The following is an 18,929-nucleotide window of genomic DNA, read 5'->3' on the forward strand; positions in this document are numbered from 1 at the left end:
TAGCTCTCTTTGACCCTTCTTTGCAAACAAGTATAAGTGGCCATGCTGCCCAACTCCTGGAGGCTGGAGCTCAGCTGTGTGCTTGCACTTGCCTGTAAATGCCACTCTGAAATCTTCTGTGCATAAATGGAGCCTGTTAGGTTATGTTGCAAGGAGCACCTTTTTTTTTAGAATCTAATTAAGTCGAAAAGATGGGTAGTACTTACTACAAGCATGTTGTTTCAGAGAAGGAAAACCTCTTTGCAAAATGATTTAGTTGTTAGGATTTTTTTTTCTTCTTTGAGTTGGAGAAAAGAAAGAAAACTAAAGCTCCTTCTTACAGTAAGCTGTTTTTCTCCCTTTTATTTTGTTTTATTTTCTTATCTAGGGAAGTCGTGTAAGCAAAGTTCTTTGCTGGTGCGAGGGATTTGTGTGATATTTTTTCAAGGTGTGGATTGTAGAATGTCACACATTCATTTTTAAAGGGTTTTGCTCTCTGATACGAATGAAGCACAGGGCAGTCAAATGTCAGTGGAAGCTTAGCAGCTCACTTTTCCTGCTTCTCTCCATTTTATTATTCCCTGTGTTTGCAAAAGAGGAGCTTCTTATGTTCTCAGCTTTGTTAGTGTTTTCAGAGCAGGCAGCCTTGCTGCTTTTGACAAAGTTTTTGCTGTCTCCTCAAAACAAGAAAAGACCCATTTTCCCAGAACAGGGGCATATTTGGACCTTGCTAAAACAACTTCAACCTTTAAACTGCCCCACCCTTCACTGGCGGGGGATCTGCAGAGCAGTTCGAGTGTGTATCAGGTATCAGGAGGCTGCTGCCCTCACTGCTCTGCTTGGGGACAGGACAGAACTCTGCTCCAGCTCTCAGGTGGCACAGAGTCAGGTCTCACACTCCCCTGGAGCTCTCAAAGAGCATCCCATGGGGTGGATGCAGATGTCCTGGTACCCTGGAGTGAGTGGTGCTCCCATCCCGAGCCCTCTGCTCCTCCTGGAGCGCGCGGCACCTTCTCCAGGAGCTGTACCCACTGCACCCTGTCCAAGGCACCCACTCCAGGAGCTGTACCCACTGCACCCTGTCCAAGGCACCCACTCCAGGGGCTGTACCCACTGCACCCTGTCCAAGGCACCCACTCCAGGGGCTGTACCCACTGCACCCTGTCCAAGGCCTCTGCTCCAGGAGCTGTACCCACTGCACCCTGTCCAGGCACCCACTCCAGGGGCTGTACCCACTGCACCCTGTCCAAGGCCTCTGCTCCAGGGGCTGTACCCACTGCACCCTGTCCAAGGCACCCACTCCAGGGGCTGTACCCACTGCACCCTGTCCAAGGCACCCACTCCAGGGGCTGTACCCACTGCACCCTGTCCAAGGCACCCACTCCAGGGGCTGTACCCACTGCACCCTGTCCAGGCACCTTCTCCAGGGGCTGTACCCATTGCACCCTGTCCAGGCACCTTCTCCAGGGGCTGTACCCACTGCACCCTGTCCAGGCACCCACTCCAGGGGCTGTACCCACTGCACCCTGTCCAAGGCCTCTGCTCCAGGGGCTGTACCCACTGCACCCTGTCCAAGGCACCCACTCCAGGGGCTGTACCCATTGCACCCTGTCCAAGGCACCCACTCCAGGGGCTGTACCCACTGCACCCTGTCCAGGCACCTTCTCCAGGGGCTGTACCCATTGCACCCTGTCCAGGCACCTTCTCCAGGGGCTGTACCCACTGCACCCTGTCCAGGCACCCACTCCAGGGGCTGTACCCACTGCACCCTGTCCAGGCACCTTCTCCAGGGGCTGTACCCACTGCACCCTGTCCAAGGCCTCTGCTCCAGGGGCTGTACCCACTGCACCCTGTCCAAGGCACCCACTCCAGGGGCTGTACCCATTGCACCCTGTCCTAGGCACCCACTCCAGGGGCTGTACCCATTGCACCCTGTCCAAGGCCTCTGCTCCAGGGGCTGTACCCACTGCACCCTGTCCAAGGCACCTTCTCCAGGAGCTGTACCCACTGCACCCTGTCCAGGCACCCACTCCAGGGGCTGTACCCATTGCACCCTGTCCAAGGCTGAGGAAGCACTCCCACTGCTGGGGTGATGCAGGTTTGTGCCAGATGAGTGACTGGGAGGGAGAGCTCCAGGCTGGTATCACGATATTTTTGGCGCTCCACAAGTTACATTAAAAAGCCGTGGGGTTTCCTGGTTTGTCACGTGCCCTGCATGTCTGACCAAGTGGGGTAATTTTGTCAAAATATTTTGCCATTGCTTTGCTTTTAATGAGGGCAAACTGACCTTGCTTTCTCCCCTCTCCAAACCACCCCAAAGGAAGCTAGCCAAGAAGCAGAAGGAGACCCAGACCAGCACGCAGAGGGAGATGGGTCCCGTGGCTACTTCTGACAAGACCTCCACCAAACTCAGTGCTGTTCACAATGAAGAAGCTTTTTCTTCCAGCTGCCAAGATGTTAATGGATTCAGTAAGTTTAACTTGCTTGCAATGGATATGACCCCCTTGGAGAGCTCTAGGTTCTTAAAAGGACCTATTCCTTTGGGCACAATGTTGAGGAGTTAGGAATGGCAGTGATAGAGATCGTTGCAAAAGCTCCATAGAAATCTGGAATGTCTCTGGCACTGCCCCTGGTTTATCTGTCAGACAGGTGGAGAGCATTCCTCTGGGTCCAAATCTACTGAGAATAATTTATAAAGCCTGTTCTAATAACTGCATCAGAATAAGAGGCACGTTTATTTGTTGTTTAGAAGTAACTTTTCCTTTGTGAGTAGAAGAGTCAGATCACTTAGCTGGTTGTAGGATGAAATAACATTTTCTGTATGAAATTGTTATGAAAGAAGGTCTCCTGGTCTCCTGGCTAGAGAACTGGAATGGAAAGACAGCTTTTCTTCCTTTGTCTGTGTCCTCGGTTTATTCTTCACACGGGTTCAGTAAAACTGATCTTAGTTAACATTTGTAAACCACTCAGACCTCTGTAGCTAAAAGAGTTTTGTGGGTAAAGCAGCACAAAGTCCTACTTTAGCCTCACTAGATCCAGGTTGAGTGCATGGTGGATTGCATGGTGGATTTGTAAACTTTTTTCGTATTAAATAAATTTAAACTTAGACACTATGGGCATGTCACTCCTTCTTTTGACACTCAGCCTGTTAGTTTGGACAAGGGACAGCTCTGAAACTCAAGTTTGTCCTAAAACTCTTTATTAAGCATCTTTAGCAAAGGGTTTTTCCCCCCAGATTACTAAAATGGAAATGCTCATGGTAAAAAATGTGGTTTATTATTGAAACCTCCCCTTGTAATCTCAAATTGAGCAGGACAGGTTGAGTGAATTCTTCCTTTCCCTCTCTCTGCAGGTCATGTCAAATTCCATCTGCATGTGCTGCTATTGCCACTTTGTGTAACACACCTGTGAGATGGATAAATAGGTGTTTGGGACAGCCAAGGCTGGCAGGGAACACTTTTTTCTGATATTAAATTTACTTCAGTCAAGATCTAATTTTCTCAGGTGCTGAGTAGCTCTATCTCCTAAGGAGGCAGCAGGAGTTCTGTGGGGTTCATAGCTTTGAAAGCCAGGACAGCAGCAGACAGTGTTGTATCAGCCATCCCCAAAACAAGCACAGGCAGCTTGGCTGGAATATGTAGGGAAAATCAAGTATTTAACACTTCCCTCAGAATCTGGATTTCTAAAAGTTTGGGGATTCTTTCTCCAACCAGAAAATTAGAAAAGAGACAAGCTTGAAATGTGACCTCATTTCCCCCCCCCCATGGTATTTTGATAGACTAATTAAAACAGTTGAGTCATTTTCTTGAAATAGCAGCTACAGAAAATTTGATGTATCAAATTTTGTAAAGAAACATCACTCCAGATTTTCAATTTTTTAAATCAGTTAGACCTTTACTTGTCTGACTTCTCTGCAGATTTTATCACTGCCTCCCCCTATAACCTGAGTCAGTCATGGGAGAATTCTTTTTTTTTTCCTCTCTATATCTATGAGAAATAATTATCAATAAACCTTCATGATTTCTCCAAATTTTTTACTGCCAAGTCCAGGATGCTGAGGTGTTGGAGGTAAGTTCTGTGCAGTAGTGTGCACATGCTGATACAGGAATTTTATAGGTAAAAAATTTCTTTAAATAAATAAATAAATAACCTTAATAAAGTTTAATACTTCTGGGTTCTGTACAGGCCTACTTTGGAGTAACATAATAGGATTATTGCTTAACCTTCCTGCTAACTAATAGAGTTTTACAGGGTTTATCCACCAGAGCTGTTGAAATCAACCATCTTAAGCAGCAGTCAGATTCCTGCTTAAATTGCCAACAGTAAATAGCATTTACAGCATCTGATGATGGGCAGTCCCCCTCTCCATCCTGCCCCTCAGCTGTGGGAGCCTGAGCTGGCTGTAGCAGGGACATGGAAATGCCCCTCTCCTTTTGGAAGAAGAGCCCCCCAAGAGAAGCAAAGTGTTTCCAATGCCAGGATCACTTTGCCAGCTCACAAACCAATCAAACAGAACAGGACAACTTGCTAAGTAGGACCCCTCCATTTTTGGATGTCTTGTAAGCAAGTTCACCTGCTGAATACAGTGTCCTTGCAGGGCTTGTGTCCTTGCCTCCAGTTTATATTTTCTGTCACTATAATTTTGATAACTTTTCAGACAGAACAAATTCAATGAGTCCCTATAGAAGCTTTTCTTTTCCCATGCTCTCCCCAGTTGGCCACTGGTCTGCTTCTGGGTGAGTCCTGTCCACCTTCCTGCTGTTGCTTACCCCATCCCCCTGCCCTGTCACCACACAGGACTATTTTTTAAAATCAGTTAGATTTGAAAATCCCACTCTCAAGGGTGTTGCCTGATGCTCTGCTCCATGAGGGAGATAAAAAATGAACAGCTGCCTTCCCACTTATCAGCCCCTTGTTTTCTGTTGAGGCATCAAGACCTCAGGTCTTGCTGAAAAGTGGAAGAGAATTGGGCATTTATCTTTGCTGGCCCAAAGCAAAGCCTCTCATCCCTCTTTCCATGCTGCAGTGTTAGTTGTTATCCTAGCAGGATTCTCACTGATACATACAGGTGTTGAAATTAAAGAGATTTTTTGGACTTGCCTCTGTCTCTGACACTCTGCAGAATCAGAGAAGGTGTTTGCTGAAACATGGATTGGTCCATGGCTGTTCCAGCTTGTCTTCTTTTACTCAGGGATTATGAACAATCACAGTTAGTTGTTCATTTTCTCAAATATCTTGGTTTTTCTTTAAAAATAAAAGTATATCCTAACTCCATTAATGGCAGATGATGGCCCTGGCAGTGGCTGAGCAGTTCCCTGGTGTGCAGGAGAGTTGGGAGGCAGCACTGTCACATGTAGATATTGGCTCAGGGCAAGGTTCTTATGAAATGAGATGGGAAATGGGAGACAAAGCAGACCTAATTTTGCCCCCCAGTGCCTGCCCTGAGCAGAAAGGTGTGCAGGGGGTTGTTGCCACACAGAAATCATGTGCAGTTTGGCAGTGATGGGAGAAGCAGCAGTGGATCAGCTCAGCAGTGATGCACTGACGATGTGCTCTGCACAAAGGAACTGCTCTTCTGGCTTTGCAGTGCTCAAATGCTATGGACCAGCCTTGTCCAGGAGAATTCCCTGTCCCCAGCAGAGCCATCCTGACATCCTTGCAGGGGTTCTGACAGAAACTATTTGATTCTGAGGTTTTAACCCCTTAAAATGCAGCTAGTTTTGCAGGAGACTGATTTATTGAGGTGTGCTTTACCCTTGTGACATCTCAGTTTGGGGGGAGACAGCTCTCCAGACACCCTTGAGGAGGGACACTGATCCAGATGAAGGAGTGGCTTTGATGTTACAGGTAGAGAGAGCATTTTGGAAGTGGGGGACTGAATTTTGCAGTAGTAACCACAACTATAAATTACCAAGTCAGTGGGATTTTACTTACGGGAAGAAGATGGTGAGAGGGAGGTGCAGGCAAGTGGCACTCAGGGTTTAAAGGATCCATTTGTACCAAGCAACATCGAAATTCACACCTTTCCATAATCCCCTATGTTTTTGTGATCAGTGAGATGCAAAGGTCTTCACAAAAGATAAATACAGCAAGACATAGTTCTTATTCCTACCCCACAGATAATTTTCACTCATAACTAGGTTACCTGCTAAATGCAGTCTAAGGACTTGTAGGGTCATGGATATGAGATGTTTTCTCCAGCAAAAAAATTCTTAAAATAATTTTAAAATAAAAGACAAACCCACATTTTATCAAAGGCATAAAAGGAAAATATACTAAAGTCTCTTTTACTGGCTTTCATGGGATTTTTGTGGGGTTTGCTAGTTTAGGAAATATTATAAAAATTAAAGAACAGTTTTCAGAATAGGAAGGAGCCTTCACCACTCTGCATGACTGGAGGGATCTGTGTGGCCTCACGTGCCACTCCAGGGAGCACAAAGAGAATTTTTAATGAAGTCTTAATCTCTACCCTGATGTGAAATCCTCCCTGGACGTGTTTCCTTTGATTACAGACCCGAGTGCTGCTGGTTAGAAAGCAGCACTGTGTACACATCTCATTATACAGCCTGACTGATTTCGGGAATAACTTCTCCAAAGTTTTAAGAAACTTCTCTTTTGTGTTCGTGGGTTTTGGTTTCTTTTTTGTTTTAGTTTAGTTTTTTTGGTTTGGTTTTCATTTGTTTTGGTTTTGGGTTGGGTTTTTGCTTGGATTTGGTTTTGGTTTTGTTTGTTTGGGTTTGGTTTGGGTGTTTTCCCTCCTTTTTAATCTGAATCTAGAAGTCATCTCCCTGTGTCACAAACACAGCTCATTTCATAAACCTCAGCTGGTAACGTTTTTAACCAAACTCACTGACATGAGGTGTTTGGAGTAATTCATCCTCAGCAGCTCTGGAAAGGCAGTATGGCCCTATGAGTTCTTTTATACTCCCAAATTCCAGAAAACTAAGTCCTGCTCCAAGCCCTGAGTGTTGACTTGCCCTGTGACACTGGGCAAACCACTTGCTCTGTTTAGATCTTATTTTCTGCAAAAGTGGCCACATCCTAAGTGTGGTGAGAGAAGGGTCTGATTTAGGCTGACAAACAGCAGAAAAGTGTAACAGGCCCCAAAGCAGAGGAAATTTATGTCTTAAGGCACCTGTGGCAGAGCTCCAGCTGACCAAACTGTGAGGAATTTGATTGTTTTAATGTGTTTCCAAGTCATGTAGGCCTGAAAATATGGTGGGAGAATGCAGAACAAGAGGGAGTTCATGAACTAGGTGATTATAAACTGCTCGGGAGGTAATTCTGACTTTATGAAACTCCCTAGACCAGTCACTTCTTTGGGTTTCCCCACAGAGTAACTTGAAATTTTTAAGCTGTGTTTGCTCCATAGATATGAAAAATTGCTTCTGAAATTACTTGGATGTACACTGAGTTTTATCTGCTTCTGTTGGGCTATGGAATAGTTTTCCTGTGTTATCTGTTGTCATCTTTCTGATGTACTGAGATTTGTATTAGCTTGTTTCCCAGCATTCTGAGGAGGAGATAAATAAATGCCTGTAACTCTGAGAGTGAATGCAGAGTGATAACAAAAGAATGTGCCTTCAAAAATGATGGATTACTGTAAGCATGTACATGTTTGCTATTGTAGGTATAAACCAGCCTCATAAATTTACTATCAAGACAAGAATCTACCATGAAGATGTTGAGCCCTTCCTCCTTTCAAAAAAAGATTTGATTAATAGGGAAATACTTGATTTGATTAATATGGAAATTTCTGGATTCTTGTCCAGAGAAAGCTAATGCTGTAATGGGAGAAGGCAAGGATGCTTGTCCTGCTGAAAGAACCCAGCTCACAGGGGAAGGGATTATAGGATTTGCTATGAACAGTCCTGGTTTGAAGAACAAGTCCCTTGTAATCTTGTGATGTTTTAACCAAAAAATTGCTATCCCACCTGTGTATTTTTGTGGTACATGGCATTTGAGTAGGTTTATTTTACTGTCAAAATACTGATTCTCTGTAGTTTGTATTTTGGGGGTCATTTTTGAGGAATTTTCTCTTAGAGACAAAGCCCTAAGTTTGCTCCTTTGGTTAAAAAAAGAACATTTAGAATATAGACCTATGAATGTAGCTCTGTGTGTATCCTGTTTAGGAGCACATTGATTTACAGTAACTATAATCCTATATTTGGGGTCTAGAGTGCTTATATTAAAGAAAATCCATCATGATGACAATGTAATAAATGTAATATGCATGTTGAAATGAAAAATATAATTCATTTTGATAAGCCTTATATATCCCATATTACTGTGTTCTTTGAGGAACATTCTCCCTGTTCTTTCTCTCTCTTAATATATGTCTAAAGTCTTTTCCTTATGTCTTTCCTACCTAGCATCACCCTCTCCTTGTTCATTTTCTGTCCAAAGCAAAACCCTTCAGAGCAAATCTATGTTGAATTCCTACTACTCAGGTACTAGTGCCAGACTTTTCTTTCATTCCTAAATTTTCTTTGCTTTTGTACGTTACCCAAAATGACCTATAGACTGAGGCTTCTGAGTGTGAGGCACAGCTAACCTTGTTTTCATTCTCTGTAACTTTTCTTTTCCTGTTGATCCCCTGTTGATTTCCATTGATCCGTGTCGTGTGGGTGAACGGAATTCCATCTCAAAGTATCATCAGACACCGTCCCATCGACCACGCTGTTAGGTAAGAGGACAGGTACGGTGTACTGGGCTGAACTGGAGAGCAGACACACGCTCAGTGTCATGAAAATAACCTGCAGAGAGCACTGTGGAGTGTTTGGCTTCCAAAATCAGAATTAATCCTGCGGTCATGTGTTAATCAGGAAACTTTTGTTTCACTCACGTTTTGTTATTGCTATTAATTGCTTTCAAAGGAAAGAAAAAATTCAAAAATTAAGGTTTAGTCCTTCTTTCAAGTATTTGCTGTGTGGTTTTGTGACTGAGATTTGGGGTTCTGGGCCACATTCCCACACTCTGCCTTGCCTCAGGCTTGGTTCTGACTCCTGCAGGTGGTTGTGCCTGTGCAGCTGACATAGAACCACAGAGTAGTTTGGGTTGGAAGGGATCTTTAAAGACTCTCTAGGCCAATCCCTTGCCATGGGCAGGGACACTTTCCTATCGACCAGATTGCTCAGAGCCCCATCCAACATGACCTGGAAAGTTCCTAGGGATGGGGCATCTTGCACCTCTCTGGGCAACCTGTGTCAGCACCTCACCACCCTTTTAATATAAAGTTTCTTCTTTGTATTTAGTCTGAATTGCCCTCTTTTCATTTAAAACCAACCCCCTGTGCTGTGTGTGAGGCTCAGCTGTACCTTGTGCCTCAAGGATTGCAAATTTATGGGAGGATTTGCATGTCTGCAGCAGGTGGGAACCTACAGTTTTGGATAAAGTTGCATCTATAAAGGTTATTTGGAGAAATTCCTGGCTGAGGTTTGGGAAGTTGCTCCACCTGAGAGTTAAATGCTAAATCTTTCAGGCAGCCAGGTATGGATTTGAGAGGATAACAAATAGGCAGGTCCTGGAAGGCAGAAGCTGTTCTGTGGCTGTATTAGAGATCAGAAAGAAGTTCTCCCCTGTGAGGATGGGGAGGCCCTGGCACAGGGTGCCCAGAGAAGCTGTGGCTGCCCCTGGATCCCTGGCAGTGCCCAAGGCCAGGCTGGACAGGGCTTGGAGCAGCCTGGGCTAGTGGAAGGTGCCCCTGCTCACAGCAGGGGACTGGAACAAGTTGGTCTTTAAGTTCCCTCCCCACCCAAACCGTTCTGATTCTGTGCTTTATGAATTCCTCTGCTATGAAGCAGAAGGATGATGGGTGGCTGATCAGAATCTAGCCAGCGGGATTTGTCATTTTGGATTATCTACAGTAAATGTTCCCTCCAGACACAGTAATCTACCATGGCTGCTCTAAACATCACTCAGAACATGTGGAAGGGCCACAGTTAGACCAGGAACAAGTGACAACTGGTGGCTGTTGCTTGGTTTACAGCCTGGCACAGAGGCTTGCAGGGGTTGCCACAACCCACACATCCATCCTGCTGCCTGTCAAAATGCTGATGGCAAGGAATGAGGCCTCTGGATGGGGTGGGGAAGGAAAGGACTCCATTTCCCAGAAGGTTTGGCCTCATTTCCAAGAGAGTCAGTGTTGTCAATAGAAAAACCTAAGTGCAGGTTTATCTTTTGGCTGTACTTCAGAGACAAGGCCCTGACCTGCAGGTTGATGGAAGATGTCAGACTCTCCCAGTCTGGTATTTGGCATCTGGGAAAACCTGGCCATCCTTTGGGGGAGCTGCTTTCTCCCCTCTGCCCTGATGGAATTAAGGAATTAACTGCACACTTGGTACTCTGAAGCTCAAGGAGTAATGAACAGGTTTTCTCTGTGCTTCTCATGTCAAAACAAAAGCCCCCAAAACTTCTAAAACTCGAAATTTTGCAGAAGAAAAAGAGGAAATAGGAATCTAACCAGCCTTGTGCTTATGTATTCAAAATTGTTTCAAATTTCTGCTATGCACTATATCTGAGTAAGGGTTGATATCCCTGTTTTACACATGGGAAGTGAAGTTTAGAGCACTTTTAAGACATGAATTACACAGACTGGTACCAGCCCAGTTCCACCTGAATTTAACTGCCTGTGAAACAGCCTCTGACATTGGAGAAATTTCTATCTTGTGACTTGCAGACAAATTAAAACCTTGGCATTCTGGTTTCTCAGACAAATCCATCAGATGTTGGATGTTGCTGTATGAGCAAAATAAGTTTAATTTTTGATGTTTATTAATCTGAATTCCCAGGGAAGAAAAACATAGCTTAAAAAGGGCACCAGTCATCCCACTACCAATATCTGTCTTTGGGCACTACCTGAAATTCAGTACTGTTTGTTCTCATCTATTATGCCTTCTGCTAATACATGTTCTGTATCTTCAGTATTGCACGGCTCTCCAGGCTTGGCTGTGACATGTAAGATACAGGAGATTTGGGATTGGCCTCTGTCCCAATTCCTGATCAACACTTTTTTCTGTAATGCATGTTTTTAGGGAAGTCATTTTCTCTTCTGGTTGTGGACAACTCTGGATTTTAAATATTTCGCTCAAACATCTTCACTAGAGAAGTGAATATCTAACACTAAAAAATAAAGGAGGTAGATTTCCACTTGAAGATGAGGTAGCATGAATATTTTGGGGGAAAATATTCATGTCTGGTAGCTGTTGAAGATGTTCTGGGGATGTTCAGATGTTCTCATCAGGGAGGTCTCTTTAGGAGAGCCAGCATGTCCTTCCCTTGCATCCTTGGCATCTCCTGGCAGCAGGAAAGGACATTTAGCCTTGTTCTTATTCCAGCTGCTCATGAGGATCCTCACAAGAGTCGCTGCCCTGCAGAGAGGACAGGGATTTCAGTGCCTTGCAGATGGGCAGAACCAGCAGAGAGAGCTCCCTGTCACAAAGCCTCAGACAACAGACTGGCTGTGCTTAGAAAGACATAGAAATTTTCCATGGATTTTAGACTTCTGTAGCTTTTTTGCCCATCCCTAATCAGTCTGCTGTGGGTACATCCCCAGCCTAGTCTGAATAACTCAAAGATGTTAAGAAGCCAGCATTGCTGCTTTAGCAGATGCCTCTGCCACTGGCTTTTTAAATTGTAGGATTAGTTACTTTTATGCAATGGATGCTCAAAACTTCAATGGCTTGACCTGTTCAGATGCATCAGAATCCTCCCAGGCCACGTGAGCCTCTAATAAGGAGCTGTGGGAGAGGTTTTCCCACCACTTCACTGTGCTGAGGTTGGCATGGGGCAGAATGAGCAGTGGGGCTGCAGACCTTGGCAGGCTGGGCCTGGACCTGAATTTCTCTTACATTTCATCCTGCCTGCAGAACTGGAAAACTTTGTCCTCCAGTCTTTGGTGGCTCATAGTTTCATGTGCTGTTTTGAAGTTTCCAGTTGTTTTCCAGCTGTAACTGAATTGCTCTGAGTGGTGGGTTGATCTGGCAGGCTCTTTTCACCTAGGAAAAGAGATTTGACTTGGTGCCCCACATCCGAAGAGCTGCACTGTCACGTTTGTACCAAGTAATCCCAAATCATTGCCCACCTCACCAAAATAGTTTCTTTGCATCTTTAACAGGGTTTTCTTCTATGTTAACTGATGAAGAAAATGTATGCAATAGTTTTTATAAGATTAGAATACTCTTATGTAAAAATACTCTCATAATATTAGAATACTCTAATATTCTTATTAAAATACTCTTATAAGATTAGAATACTCTTATGCTTGGTGTTAACCAAGCAATTCTTACAAAGTTCTAGAAGCTGGAAAAAAATTACTTACTTTTTAAAAAAATTATGGGCATGTGCCAGCTACTTCATGCCTTTGAAATGAAAGGTGCACCCTCTGCTCTCTGTCAAGCCTGCTGTCAGGCAGCTTTGTTAAGGAATGTGCCCTTTCAGAGCACAGTTGATATCATTAGATAAATGATGTTTTGCCTTTGGTTTGCCATAGCACTGTTGGTATTGTAGATGGAGTATTAGAGCTGGGTATTTATCATATAATAAAGCCTTGACACACACAAAAAAGCAAATTATTTTTCATCTCGCACCATATCCCTGGTGTAAGGAAAAGAGGTATTAGCCATGCTCTAGTCACCCTTGGAAGATGTCAGAGAATTGACAACCCTTACTCTAGTGTGGACAGACTGGCTCTGTGTGTAATTAAATCCATCACAAACACCACTCCTAACATAATTTATTTTGTGCAAAGGGTGTCGCATCGCATCTTATCACTTGCCAAGGCTAAGAGAATAAAAATATAAGCAGATATGATAGGCTTGTCATTTCAGACACAGGAGGAATTTATGGCCATTAAAGCAGAAGTTTTGAGAGAAACTTCTCCACATGTAGAAGAGGACACATCAGTGCACCTTTGCTTTTAGTCGTGAGAGGCATGGGTGAGTTTTCTGATCAGGAGACAACATCATACTCTGTGCCCAGATACCCATTTCTCAGTCTATGTTTACAAAACAAATGATCCCTAGAAAAGCATCTAAAGCTTCAATCCCCAAAGGTGCTCTGGACGAGCAGAACCCCTCCCAGCAACCTTACTGGGATGTTGCACAGGGCTCTGATCACACAGAGCCGCTTCCAGACTGGCAATCTAATTTCTCAGCTGCTCTTCATCTTATCTGTGACATTTATGGAGAAGTTCATCAGTTTTTCTGTGGAGGCAAACATATTTGTTTTACTTGTCTGAGTAGCACAAAAGTATAGAACACAAGGTGGTGTAGCAGCAGGCAAGCAATAATAACTCACTGTCAGGGCTGCTCATCAAATGGGGGAAGATTCCACCAAAGCGACCTCTGCTCCAGCTCCTCTCTGCATGCTGGACTCCATTACTTCTTGGCACAATAAGACCTCAGAGTTGATTTCAGCAAGTTCATGATTATTTCCCCAGCAAAGACACACACAAAAAGCACCATTTCTCAGGCAGGGAGAATTTCTGAACATGTGAAGTCACCATTGTTAAAGTTGCTTATCTGCAGTTACACACTAGCTAACATGAGCTGAGATAATCGAAGCGTTTCCCAATCAGCCAAATTATGTGAGAGCCAGGGAATCATTAATTTACTGTCTTCTACAAAATTTCAGAGTGTTCTGTGAACTCTCAAGCTGATCACAGAATGGTTTGGGTTGGAAGGAACTTTAAAGCTCATCTCCTTCCACCCCTTGCCATGGGCAGCGACACCTTCCACTGTCCCAGGTTGCTCCAAGTCCCGTCCAAGCTGGCCTTGGACACTTCCAGGAATGGGGGATCATGAAAATGCCAGCTTCTCAAAATCAAAACATCTGAGTTGGCAAAGTATGGGGAGTAAGTGTGGCACTGAAAAGGGTTAACAAACCAGCTGACAACACACTTTGCTGTCGCAAGCTGCTGATATTAGAAACAATCCTGTCACAAACAGCATGCTGCCAGCAACATGCAGAATACCTGCCTTATTTACAGCTGCACAAATAGAACTGTGGAAAATTGGAAATTGTTCCAGGAGGGAACCGGAGCCCTGAGCTGCCTGCCCTAATGGGACTTCAGAAGCTCTCAATTGATTTACTTTATCAAAAAGAAACTGAAGAAGTGATTTGATCAGTGCCTGCATGGGTCAGGATTTCAAATGCTCGGAGGGCTCTTTAATCTAACAGAAGGTGTAATAAGATTCAGTGCCTGCAATCGAAGCTAAGCAAAATCAAATTGCAATTAAGAAATGTTTAGACAGCAAGGGTAATTAACCATTTCCACAGTTTTGGGGGTCAGAATGGAATCACCACCTCTTGAAATGTTTGTAATTTGAATTATTTCTTGGAGCAGTATTCCATCCGTGGAATGCAGTGAAATATGGTGGTGTGTGTTCCTATCAAAAACAAAAGGACATATGACAAGGATAAATGTGCATATGAAACATAATCCAAAAAAACCCTGATGCACGATCCTGTTTGTTTAGTAGTTTCTGAGTATTAGAGCGAATTATTTCATGCAACTTTCCCATTTAAGTAAAAGCTATTTTCTTGTTTTGCTTTTCTCACTGAAAATTCACAAAAGACACATGTGCTTTATAGGCACTGCCAAAAATTTAGTGAGAAGTCTTGGCCACTTTGTCCTGCAAAGTCATCCTCATTTGCAACGGACTGGGGACACATTTGTGAGAAGCAGACAGAGAAAAGGGACTGTGGAAAGTTACTTTAACTTGCCTTTAGTGCAACAATTAAAGCAGCAGCCCTGACTTTGCTGGAATCTTTGCTGTCTTTCCCAGTAATAATGGTGCCAAAAGGAATGAGATGTGGTTTATAGCTGCAAACAGAAGGGAAAGCAAAGCCTGTTTGCCAGCCCTCCAAAGACTCTTTTGGTTGACTGTCCTAGTGAGAGCTCAGTTTGCTGCCACCTCTCCTCCCACCTGCATTTTGAATTGCTCACAGAATTGCTGCAAACACATCCTGAGAGGTGCGTGCCTTGTGTGAACGCCTCATTACCACTGCTTAGCTCCACACTCGTGGGGTGATTAGATGGAGAGGGAACAATGTGTTACTTGCATCAGGCTTTGTTAGGAGAACATGGAAGTGTTAAGCTCAGCTCACACACAGCAGTTTGTGTTCAGAAAAGCCCCTCTACATTTTCCTTGGCCCAGCTAAAATGCTGGGGGGAGTAACTGAGAGTCCAGAGCTGCTGCTGCTGTTGTTGGGGTGGGATTTTTTTGCAGGTAGCACAGGTGCCATGCATGATGTGTTTGTCACGGAGGGCTGGAGGAGGTGATGGCCTGAGCAGTCTCAGCTGTGTGTCCCAGGGTAGAAAGTGGGGTGACCCACATTGTGTGGTGCTTTTCCTTAAGCAGAAACACCTGGGTGAGGCACAGAAGAGGGGCTGCCACAGATCACACTTTGCATTCTTCCCTGTGAGGGTGGGGAGGCCCTGGCACAGGGTGCCCAGAGAAGCTGTGGCTGCCCCTGGAAGTGCCCAAGTCCAGTTTGGAGAGGGCTTGGAGCAACCTGGGATAGTGAAACGAGATGGTCCCTTTCAAACCCAAACTATTCTGTGCTTCTATGCCACAAGAGCTGTTCCTACAATCAGTGGGATTTGCACTAATTTTTTATCTCATTGACCAAAGAGACCAGCTGTCACTATGGGCTCAAAGGCCAGAGACCTCTCTTTGCTGCTGAGCACCTTTTTCTAGTCCCAGCTCCATACCATGAGTACCTACCTTGAGGAAAATTATTCTGGAAAGGAGGGGTCACCACTTTCCTGGCTCTCACGTCTCCCTGTGACACATCTCTTTGAGAAGAGAGCCAAATACACCAGAATTAAAGGAACTGATGAAGAGAGAAATTAGTAATTGCCTGCAAAGGAGCTGGCTGATCTCAGCTCCATTTTACAAGTTGCCTGTGCTCTGTGTGTGCCCTGCCCGAATGAGCACCAGAACCACACGTTAGTTTTAAGACTCCCTCTCGAATTGGGATCTCGTAATGTTTTTTAATTGGGGCTGATAAAAATGCGGCATTACTTGCAGGTTCCTCAGAGAAGCCAATTGTGAAATTGGGTTTGTATTAAACCTAATGATGGAAAATTAAGCATAGTGCGTCTGTCGGAAATGGCCTGCAATAAAAATCTTCTCCTTTTCATTACAGGAGGTTAATAGGGAATAGGGGAGCAAAGATGCACTGGGAACGTGAATCCAACTAGGGGAATTAATAAGCCTTGAAATTCCCTCTGTTCAGAGTTCTCACACTGTCATTAGTCGGAGCATTAGGGATGATTATACAAATGCTTTGGATGTTACTCTTCCTTAAATCCCAAATTTATTCACATTTTGTATGTGAGGGTTGCTTTGCTAGAGCCATAGTTCCGTAAATCTCTGAGCGTCCTGGGAACGTGACAGTGTTTGTGAGAACCTGGGACTCAGAAACCCTGAAATTCAGGAGTCTAATCTTGAAAGCAGGTGATCACTGTGCTAATTCATTTCAGAGGAGCAGGCTGCGTTTCAGCATCTCTGATAATTCACCCACCAGCCGTTTTTATGTCACGCTGGTGATCAGCTTGCCCTGCAGCAGTGTCCACTGCTGGCATTCCTGTCTCCTCACAGTCCTGCAGCTCCCAAACAGAGCATATCCCTTCCCCACAGCTAACAATAAACCAGCCAAAGTGCTGTTTGTCAAGTCTGTGCTTTGCCAGCTGCTGAGGGTGCAGTGTGATGCCCTCAGCTCTCTGCTCCTGCCCACCTCTGCAGGAGGGACATGGGGAGCCCCTGCCCAGACTCCACGGTGGTTTCTCAAGCAGAGCAATGTTTACCAGAGCATTGCAAGCCTATTTCTGCCTCACAAAAATCACCCTGAAATTGCAATTTGATTTATTTATTCTTTATCCCTTTAAAAACATGGCCGTAGTGTTGCTCTCAAGGGGTGGTGTTTCAGCTCTTTGTCTGTGAACTTGCTGTAACAAACAAGTCCTGTGTGGAAGCTCAAGGAGGGTTTGTGAACAATGTGAGGGAGGTACTTTTTCTGTGTGCTAATACCTTGGTTTGGGTAAGGCCAGAAAGAATTGATGCAGGTTGTATGTGTGAAAGGACCTGAACATCTCAGATCCCTGCAAGCACAGGAAAAAACAATGCTGTGTTTGGCCAACCACTTAAATTTGGTGGGCTCTGCTGGATAAGACATTGAATTTTTAATTTATTCTGAGTTCCTGTTGTTAAAGATTGTTCCAGTCAATTGTTTGGTTATTGAAGTTATTATTTAAGTTCTTTTCCGTTAGTTCACTGGGAGTATTTTGTTGTGCATATAGTTTTGCTGGGATATGAAGTTGCAATTCCATCTGCATAGTGATGGATTTCTTTAAATCCACTTCTTTCAAAAAAACCTGCATTTTCTATTAAGTTTACATATCTGAAATTTAAATTTCTGCATGCAAGATAACTACATTTTTATGCTGGTTTATTTTTTTTTCCTGATGATATTACATCTTTGTCAGTGACATATAAAATTTTAGGCCTGAACTAGCAGAACAGTTGAATTTGCCTCAACATCCTGACTTATTTGAAATGCTAATCATCTGCTTGCTGTTCACTTGGGTCCCTCTCAGTTATCTCATGCTGTACACCCCGAATCCTGCCTGAATCTCTTGCTCATCTGTATGTATCTCTGAGCCGTGTTCCTTGCAGGTTTGGGAAGACAGCTACGTAGTTCTGTTGGAGTTGCTGTGGGGAGCTCACCCTTGATGTGCCATATGCTTGTTAACCTGACTGGGCTGTTCACTCTCTTCCTGTCTTTTTGGGTTTGTCTGCTTGATACCAAAAAACATTCAAGTGTGATTTAGTTTTTCTGGGCAAGTGTGTGCTTCCTGTTCATTTCTTCCCTTCCATTTGCCTGCACCAACCTACGGGGTGCTGCTAAATAAACAGAGTGAGAATGAAACTGGAAATACCAGGTGGTTGAAAGCTTGTTTTGCCTCCCTGTGTCTCCAACAGACAGCAGCCATGGCGAGATGGCCCAGCCAACCCTGACCATCCAGACCCACCCGTACCGCAGCTGCGAGCCCGTGGAGATGTCCTACCCCCAGGGGCAGTTCCAGCCGGCCATCCGAGTGGCAGATCTGCTGCAGCACATCACCCAGATGAAGAGGGGACAGGGCTATGGATTCAAGGAGGAGTATGAGGTGAGAGGAACCTTTCTTCACGTTTCTGTGTAGGGAAGTTGCACTCGTGAGGGACAGAAGCTTGGGAGGGTAACTGGTTGTGAGAGCTTCTTTTCCTTAATTCAACCTCTTAATCCTTTCTGATTTTGGTTTTGAGGGCAGGATTTCACAGCACTGTCAGTCTTTGGAGGCCCTCTGTTCCAAAGAGAAGGTGTTTATTACAGCACTAAGTGGCTGACACTCATCCCCCTGTCCTATAAAGAGCAGACAGTAAATATTCAACAGGTGCTGAACCCAGCACAGGATGTGCAGTCCCTTCCTTATCAATGTGTTTCCCTTGAGCAGTGTGAGCCAGGCTGTGAGAAAAGGAAGGGGTTTTGCCTGAGCTTTTTGGGAGCTCCAAATGCTCTCTCATAATTAATCAAATTAAATCACAGAGCAACAACCTGAATGCAGAATTGTCAAGTCAAGGGCAGGTATTTGTGTAGCTTAAATGAAGGTGAAATTTTCCGATATGATCAAACCTCTGGCTCAGAATAGGCTTGACTGACATCCTCCTCCAGCTCCATGTGAGGAGAGGAGTAAAGGGTAAGCTGGAGAAATGAAAGCTGCCCTCTTTCCCCTCACCTCTTCCCCCTGCAATCTGGAATGACCAGGAATATAATCCAAATGACCAGAAGACATGATGTTGGGAATGATTTGGAAGAGGGAAACACATTTAGAGGAGAGCAAACAGAAGAGTGAAATATCATCAAACATATTACTAGACTCAGCTCTAGCAAGCGATAATTATAAG

The 18,929-nt window shown here is 44.5% G+C and overlaps 1 protein-coding gene across 3 annotated transcripts in view; it reads left to right on the forward strand.

Moving 5' to 3' along the window:
* PTPRT (protein tyrosine phosphatase receptor type T) overlaps positions 1-18,929 on the forward strand; it is a 468,237-nt gene that overhangs the window by 406,434 nt on the left and 42,874 nt on the right. For 2 of the 3 annotated variants that reach the window (XM_069033797.1, XM_069033798.1), the window contains 2 exons: positions 2,300-2,448; positions 17,967-18,154. In XM_069033797.1, coding sequence (XP_068889898.1) covers positions 2,300-2,448; positions 17,967-18,154 — 337 coding nt within the window. Of the gene's footprint in view, positions 1-2,299; positions 2,449-8,351; positions 8,430-8,629; positions 8,666-17,966; positions 18,155-18,929 lie in introns of all 3 variants that reach the window. The other variant, XM_069033796.1, reaches the window with a different exon arrangement.

Source organism: Aphelocoma coerulescens, chromosome 20 (genome assembly GCF_041296385.1).
Source record: "Aphelocoma coerulescens isolate FSJ_1873_10779 chromosome 20, UR_Acoe_1.0, whole genome shotgun sequence".
NCBI classification, from domain to species: domain Eukaryota; kingdom Metazoa; phylum Chordata; class Aves; order Passeriformes; family Corvidae; genus Aphelocoma; species Aphelocoma coerulescens.